The 8658-nt window shown below is 30.7% G+C and overlaps 1 protein-coding gene across 1 annotated transcript; it reads right to left on the bottom strand.

The window, feature by feature from the left end:
* Positions 1–233: 233 nt before the first annotated feature.
* LOC118055041 (ras-related protein RABA1d) lies at positions 234–5544 on the bottom strand. The gene is made up of 2 exons (XM_035066827.2): positions 5137–5544; positions 234–822 (listed from the first exon to the last, which is right to left on the bottom strand). The coding sequence occupies exons 1-2, from the start codon at positions 5355–5357 to the stop codon at positions 387–389; spliced, it is 657 nt and encodes a 218-aa protein (XP_034922718.1). The 5' UTR covers positions 5358–5544; the 3' UTR covers positions 234–386.
* Positions 5545–8658: the final 3114 nt, after the last annotated feature.

The following is an 8658-nucleotide window of genomic DNA, read 5'->3' as shown; positions in this document are numbered from 1 at the left end:
AACTTCAATCGTGTATTCGTTGACCGTAAGTTAGAGACTAGAGAGAGAGAGAGAGCATGTTAACCATGTTAACCAAGGAATGGCACGCAGTCCGATGGGAGGCTCGAGCAAATATTTAATAACAGGCAACTAAACAGATAATTTAATGCAAATATGAGCTCCATTAAATACCATTTTGAAAGCCATAAGTGTAACACTTCATTCCTAGTAAAGCTGTTCGTCAGCTAAAACAGAGGAAAAACTTTTTAAGATCATAATAAAATCAATCCACCGACCTCCTAAGTTGGTATCTTTGAGAAAATTTTACACAATAATGGTGTACATAGAAACAGACGCAGCAAATCAAACCAGCCACATCTCAACAATGTAATAATCAGATTAGAATCCTAGCTTGAGCAGCACCCTACTCTCTTCATAGCAGAAACATCTTTACTAACATCGATTTTCTCGCCTTTGGATGGAACAGCTGAAGCAGCTGCCTCATCACCGGTCTCCATAGCTTTCTTGCTCACAATGCGATAGATCTGAGTAAGCACTTCAGCAAATGCACTGTCAACATTAGTAGCTTCCAAAGCAGATGTTTCCATGAAGTAGAGCGACTCCCTCTCAGCAAAGGATTTTCCATCCTCAGTTGAGACAGCCACAAGGTGGCGAAGATCTGATTTATTGCCAATGAGCATCACGACAATGTTAGGATCTGTATGATCCCTCAACTCCCTTAGCCACCTTTCAACATTTTCAAATGTTGAGTGCCGGGTAACATCATACACAAGAAGTGCACCCACTGCTCCCCGGTAGTAAGCACTAGTTATGGCACGGTACCTATAAACACAAATTGTAATTTCAGAGAACAACTAGGTGGAAGAAAGGGCAGTAGGTGATATGTAAGTATAGAATTGCAGAAGCAGAAGTCATTGCACCCCGTATAACCAGCCACTAAATAGGCTGGACATCTACGAGCTCCTAAGAGAGGCACAACAGCAAACATTTTCATGATAAATCTAAAGATTCAGTCTCATGAATCCCTCTGTTATGCATGGTTGTTCAAATCACAGATGTTAATCCTATAAAAGCGATCATTCTTTTTTCATATTGAAGGATTAATACTTAGCAACCAGTACCCAAAGACCAAGTAGTTCATTTGAAGGAAAAAAAGAAGGCAACGAAAAACATGAAATCATTAAACTATCAAGTCACATTCTGCCAAGTTGTTCCAGATCCAGGTCCACATCCACATGCTGTATGGTAATCAGTTCAAGGGAAACCAACTTAACACCAAATTTTGCACACCTTAAACTTGCTTTTTTAATAAAGATAAATCATCATACAATTTATATAACTTAATTGTTATAGTGGTGAATGGTTAAGAACCCAGTCAAAGATCCTCACAAATATTTTTAGTTTCCCTTTAACAACAGATTGATTTTGATTTCATCACAGCATGGCCATGGTGTAAATAATGGCAGTAGATTGTAACTGAATTAAAAATGATGAAGCTTTAGTTAATCCTAGTCAAAGCTTGGTAAAATTTAAAACTTTCAGAAACAATATTTTTGCCATTTTTTTTAAAGCAAAAATCCCATGTTGGAGATTACCTATACTCTTCCATTCTACTGTTGTATTTGCAATTTCTGGTACCACATTGTTACATGAAACACGCTACTATTCAATTCCAGGTGAAAAGGTGGTTCAAAATACCAAGCATAGACTATTCAATCTCAAACTTCTTGAGGTAGGTAGATGAAACGGTCCTTCAACATAAAATGATAGATTTATGCTAGATATTGTCTTATTTCTTGAATATTTAATGTTCTTCAACTTTTTTGATATGTTTGCAAGATCTATTAGTGCATGCTGCATGCTAATCTAGGCTTTGGTATACAAGTCTGTGTCTTTTTTTTATCTGTAAGCTCAGAAGTTAAATATCTTAGGATTTTGCATGCCTATTTTGAATCGCATGTTAAATTGAGCTTATATCCTTGCCTTTCTACTGTTTATAGCTATGGCTCTTGCCCTTTTAAACCCAAATAAGTTCATAATTAAGTGAAAGGTAATCTCCAAAATTAGATTTTTTTTAATGGAATTGAGCTTTAATAAATTTTTTTAATACTTTATTTTATATGATTAATGAAATTTAATGGCAAATTGTTATATTATTCTATTGATTTTCATGCTTAGATTATATATATATTTTTTTATCAATATCTGGATTTACAAGTTAGATTGACCTGTAAAATCTATGCACATTGCTAGGCATTGCAACACATGATTTTACAACACCATCCAAGTGAAATGTCAAAAGTTGACATCTAAACATCAGCAAAATGCTAACGTAGACATTAGTCATGATGATATCATCAATAATGGCACAGCACAGTTGCATGCCCTCAATGTCATTCTAATTTTTCTATTCTATATGCTGCTATTGGATTTTTAGTTAAGTTGCAGAATGTACTCTCGAAAAAATTACACCCATATAAAAATTGGTAGTAATGAGCTAAATATTTGGTTTTTTTTTGCTAATACTTGTTTAAAGAAATAAAAAAATCTAAGCTTAATTTAACATGTATCTAATAGGCACCCAAAATTCCTATATATGTCAGGTTCTATTCAAAAGTTTACAGAAGAAAAAAAATAAATGCATATCAACACTAATCTAAGCATCTAAGAGCTTAAAAGTGCAAAATTATAGAAAATGCAAACAGATCCATCAATATATTATAAAACTATAATTAACAAGTTCAGAATTTTATCTTAAACATTCATGAAATGGTTGGGATGATTAAGTTTGAAGCAAAAGGTAGAACTTAACATTATCTAACTAATTCAGTTAGAAATTACCTTAAGATGAAAAACAGAGTAGGAGGGAGAAAGAGGAGCTACCTATGGGGGAAAAAACTTTATAAGAATAATAACCACAACTACTACTACCTAGACAGTATCTAAACAAGCAGCCAAGTTTCTGCCATAAACAGCCATTTTGTTTATCTGTTTTACCACAATTTTATCACATCACCATCCACTGCAACCACAATATTCACTGAGAAAAGATAATTGAATGCATGCAGTTTTCTAGCTTTAAAATGCAACCATTGTGTCAATATCACTGACACATAAGCACATGACAGCATACTACTTCACCATCCACTGCAACCACAATATTAACTGAAAAAAGATAATTGAATACATGCAGTTTTCTAGCTTTAAAATGCAACCATTTTGTCAATATCACTGACACATAAGCACATGACAGCATACTATTTCACCATCCACTGCAACCACAATATTAACTGAGAAAAGATAATTGAATACATGCAGTTTTCTAGCTTTAAAATGCAACCATTGTGTCAATATCACTGACACGTAAGCATATGACAGCATACTATTTCAACCTCCACCTCTCTATCACTAATAGATTGCACAAAGGCATACAAGTGTGCTGCCCATGGATACAGTAAAAAGCTTTCAACTTTCTTTAAATAAAATGGCAATGATGTATATGTGATAAACAGAGTCACAAAACATCGAAGGACAGGACCCAAATGCCATGACATTGCATGAGCACTATATTTTGTCTCAGATCATCAATAAACACCATTGTTCATATAATTTTTTTATGTCCACCAACCAGATAGCTCATTTTGAAACTATATATATATATATATATATATATATATATAGATACAAGGCAGTCTGGGAAGCCAAATAATACATCCATCAAGGACAATTTGAACTTTGACATACTTCAACTGAGGTTTATCCACAAATTCAGATCAGTTTTATGCCAATTTATAAGCAGACACGGATTATTGTGTTAAACCTCCCAAGCCACATATTCCACCCTTGGTTTCAAACTACTTGAAACATCATTTATTACTTTATCATCAGCATATATTTTCAAAACTGTCCTCCCATCCAAAGGAGTGTTACACTTTTAGTTGAAAACAGTTACGTGATTAATCAAAATAATTTTTAGAATGTCATATTTTAGCATGTACCTCATTTTGAAAGTGAATAGATAAAATGGGTCATCACACAAAAGGATAGTTCACAGTGACGGAAGTAAACTTCAAAGAGCATGAGTTAGTTTATTTGTGGTTTGTTAGTGGTCATGAGGCAAGATGGTGCCTTAGACCTAAGAAAATCTTGAACACAGATCATGGGTTTCATCTCCGACAGACTGCACCAATAAACTAATTGGCATGTTTGGAAAGAAAGATTTTGAAGAAGCTGATGATGCAAATTGATGACGAGACATTAAATGACAAATACATGGTTCGATCATGCATGACAAAGCAGATGATAGTGATATGCAACAAAATGCATATTGACAACATCAGTGAAATGCACGCTGAAAGAACATGACTGAAGAAAGTTGAAGTAGAACAAACAACGTAAACAAAGTCATGAAAACTATTACAGATTATATGCTCAATTAATCTGTAGCCTAAACCAACCAAAACTATCTTATATGCACTCAAACCTAGAGTAAAAAATTCAGAAACCTCCCTGACTGCAGCTCAAAATTTTAACTCTTCAATAAAATCAGTTTGCAATACAAAATGTGCAACAGCCACAACACGCCCAATCTAGCTTTTACAGTGACTAATACCAAGCAAGATTACAGAGACTAACTCCATTTCATTCCAACACATTCTCTAAACTTTTGGTATAAAATCAACATAACGCCTATAAAAGTTGCAGAATGTCAAGATCCACAAGTTCAGGTTGCGAATCTAAGTCCAAATCCATGAATAATCAAGATCATTGTCTTAAAAGCAAAGCAAAACTTCTTCACTAACAAATCTCCAACCTAAACTCACAAGATCCAAAACCCAATTCACTATTCCTTTCCTCACTTTTCACAGAAACACAAAAGCCTGCAAACCAAGACCCGGATCACAAAACAGTGAATTACTTCAAATGCACACACACAAAAAGTCCATGAAACAATAATAATAATAATAATAATAAAAACACACATAAGAAATCGCAAAAAAAAACCACTAAACAACTTAAAAACACCCAGCATACCCAGATCACAAAATACAAGAAAGATAACAGGTAAAAGAAAGAAAACCCAGATCACAAAACCAACGAGAAACGCAAAAGAAGCAAGGAGGTTGGAAAACGGACCTTTCTTGGCCAGCAGTGTCCCAAATCTGGGCCTTGATGACCTTGCCATCAACATTCAAGCTGCGAGTAGCGAACTCAACACCAATAGTAGACTTAGACTCCAAACTGAATTCATTACGAGTGAATCTTGAAAGCAGATTGGACTTGCCCACACCTGAGTCACCAATAAGAACTACCTTAAACAGGTAATCATAGTCATCTTCAGCTCTGTATCCAGCCATTACTAATTGTCACACGCTACCTTTACTCTTCTTGCTTTGCTTCAAAGAAAGGAAGCTAGGAGAGATAGAGGGAGGGAGGGAGGGGGAGAGAGAGAAATGGTGGCGTTTTCTTTGGCTTTTCTATGAATCTATTGGTATTGTTGTGAGTTGGAAATGGGGGAGACTGCTGTCTCTCTGTCTCCTGTGCTTTTGCTGGGCTGGACTCCAAGTGAAAGTTGGAGAGAATGCCTATAATTTAACACAATTAATTAATTAGTATTTATGGTTTTGAGAAACGATGGTTTAATTTAATTCCTACGTTTATAACTTATTCATGTCTTTAATTTTTATTTATTTATTAAAAATAGAAAAGAGGAAATATAATTACGTAAAACTAGAAGATTGGTATCACAAGCTGCAAGTCGGACCAAAATGTTACTGGACATAAAAAAAATATTTAGACTGCAGAAAGCTTTTAACTCCGCACAGAGGGTTACATTGTAATTTCTCAATCTGAATTCCAGTCTAGCTTTAATTTCAAGTTAAATTATGAGAAAGTTGTTCCGTATAATTCAATTTATTTGACAAGTTTAGCACAAACAACAAGTAAAAATATTGGTTGGTTTTAAAAAAAATTTAAAATGATAAATTTTTTATATTGAGATGGTAGTATATTGGATTGATTCGGGTTTTATTATCTAACCTATAAAACTTGAGTCATGGACTTTATTGAATTTAATAATTTTAATTTTAAACTATTTTTATTTAATTTATAATAAAAAATTGACATTTAAAAAATTAAATATCAACTTAATAGCAAGATGTTTATTTACGATTATGATAATCATATGAAAAGTATACCGAAATAAATTATGAAACACGATTCAAATTAATTAAATGTTAAAAGATAAAATTAAAAAAAATAATTTTAATTTAAAAAAATAGTAAAAACATTTAAGCCTAGATGGCCCACGTACTTGGGCATGTATAACCTATCATCCACCCTTTATTTATTTGAAAAGAGAGAGTAAATAATACATCATCTGCTTACCTAGATTTCGAGTATAAAAAAGATGGTTAAAAAATCAAGGTCGGGTTTTCTGTTTGAAAAATCAATTTTTTCACCTATTATAAAAAAAAAGAGAAAAACACCAAATAAAAATCATTAGTACTTACACAAAATCAATCTTTCAACTTAAAATACCCCAAAAACACCAAATAAAAATCATTAGTACTTACACAAAATCAATCTTTCAACTTAAAATACCCCTAAATTACTTTAAAAATACAAAATTAAATCGGAAAAAATTCTCTCTTGATGCGATTCTACTTTTGCAAGCCGGTTGAAGGTCTAAAAATACCTCCATAAAATTTCTCTTGTCAAATGAAACCTATTAACAATAAAAACATCTTTCTTTAAGGTCGGAATGTGATCAAAAAATGATTTCCTCTCTCATTCGTTGTAAAAGGATTGAAATATATATATATATATATATATATATATATATATATATATATAATTATACCAAAATAAATATTTTAAAAACTATAAAGATTGGAAAGGAAAAACAATGAAAAATAAGTGGACGAAAAAGTAGTTTTTTTGCATGAATTTAAAATTGACCATGGGATTTATCTTTGCTTTACACTTTAATCTTTTTTTGTTGAATTGTGTCCTTCTTGAACAAGTTTCAATATATTGGTTATTAAATTGGTTATAGAAAGCTAAAACTGAAGAGAGAAAAATGCATGAGGATAATTTTTTAAAAAATAATAATAATAATTGATGTGAATTGTTACAGTGAAGTGAAATTATAATAGATAACTTTAGTCAAAAGATGATTTAATTATTTTAATAATATGGGGACTAATATTTTATTTTTGATAAACTAATTATAATTAACTCAACGGTTTCTTGAGATGGTGTGACTTAATGGCTATAATAATTACCTTATGTAAAAGGCCTTTAAGTGAGGGTTTTTTTAGTCTAGTAGTTTTGAATAATTAGTTTCCTTAACTGTGGATGGTCCTTAAGAATTAAGGTGATGTTGTATAAAGAAAAGAGGGCAATATTTAAGACAACAGACTCAATTTTAATCATTGTATGTCAACATGAAACGATTTACCTGGTAGAAAGGAAGCGACTTGTTATTTATTTTTACATTTTAAAAGTATTTTAAAAAAAAATTAAAAATTTTTAATTTTTTTTATTTCAAATTATTTTTTTTTGTGTTTTCAAATCATTTTAATATATTAATATCAAAAATAATTTTTTAAAAATAATAATAAAATATTATTTTAATGTATTTATGAGTAAAAAATATTTTTAAAAGTAATTATAACCACACTTTCACATAAATTTTAAAAAAATAAAAGTACAAGAAATTAATTTTTTTTTTTATTGGTATCAACATAATCATAGTGTGTTAAGAAAAAAATAAAAAGAATGTTAGTCTGCCAATTCCACTTCACCATAAAATTAAACAAAAGTATTAAACTGTACACTCAATAAGTTGAGGTTTTAACCATCTACTTCACTGTTTAATTTTTTTTTCATTTCATTTTTAATTTTTTTGATGTTAAGTTTGTATTGGGTTTTTTTTACAACTTTATACTTGATTATTTAGTTGGTTTTGAGTTACATTTTATAATTGATTTTAATTTATTTTTCATAAGATTATTATAATTTTAAAATAAATATCTTGATATTTAGTTTGTGCTCAATTTTGCATTATTTATTTTTATTATTTTATAATTAATTAAAATGTAGTTTTAAAAAAAAAATTATCAAACTCATTAGAATCCATGATTAGAGTTATGAGTTTGACAGATTAAATAATAAAATTTAAGTTGATCCAATTCTTGTTTTATTTTTTAAAAAAAATATTATTTTGATTTTTTAAAAAAACCAAGACACACTTTTTACTTGTAGTCTGAGTTAATTTTGGACTGGTCAAATTTAACCGTCTTATGTTATGAAAACTTTTATACAGTTTGATTTTAAATTTGGATTATGAAAGGTGTCAGGTCAGGTCAGGAGATTTTAAGATAAACCTGTTTAGCTTGATATAAAATCAATATCAAATAGTTCTCTACCATCTAAATATTTTTTTATATTTAAATATTCTTTTATCCAATCTATGGTAACGAAATGAAAAGGTTTATGCTTTCGGAGCAAATTATACTTATCTCAGCTGCATCTAACATTACTCAAAATTGTTCCTTCGTTTTCATGAAAAATGAAAAAATAATAATAATGCCATTTGAAATTTCGAACGTTATGTTAGACGAAAACCAAAATCAATTTTAAAACTTTTTTTGA

Source organism: Populus alba, chromosome 11, assembly GCF_005239225.2.
Source record: "Populus alba chromosome 11, ASM523922v2, whole genome shotgun sequence".
NCBI lineage: Eukaryota > Viridiplantae > Streptophyta > Magnoliopsida > Malpighiales > Salicaceae > Populus > Populus alba.
Note: the sequence above shows the minus strand (reverse complement) of the source record. Positions and strands in the feature narration are given on the sequence as shown.

What these genes read in the sequence shown, in the direction of transcription:
- LOC118055041 (XM_035066827.2), bottom strand. Translation starts at nt 5,357, where the DNA reads ATGGCTGGATACAGAGCTGAAGATGACTATGATTACCTGTTTAAGGTA. An exon ending in GACACTGCTGGCCAAGAAAG is followed by an intron (nt 823 to 5,136) that starts GTCCGTTTTCCA and finishes TTGTGTTTATAG; the next exon opens with GTACCGTGCCATAACTAGTG.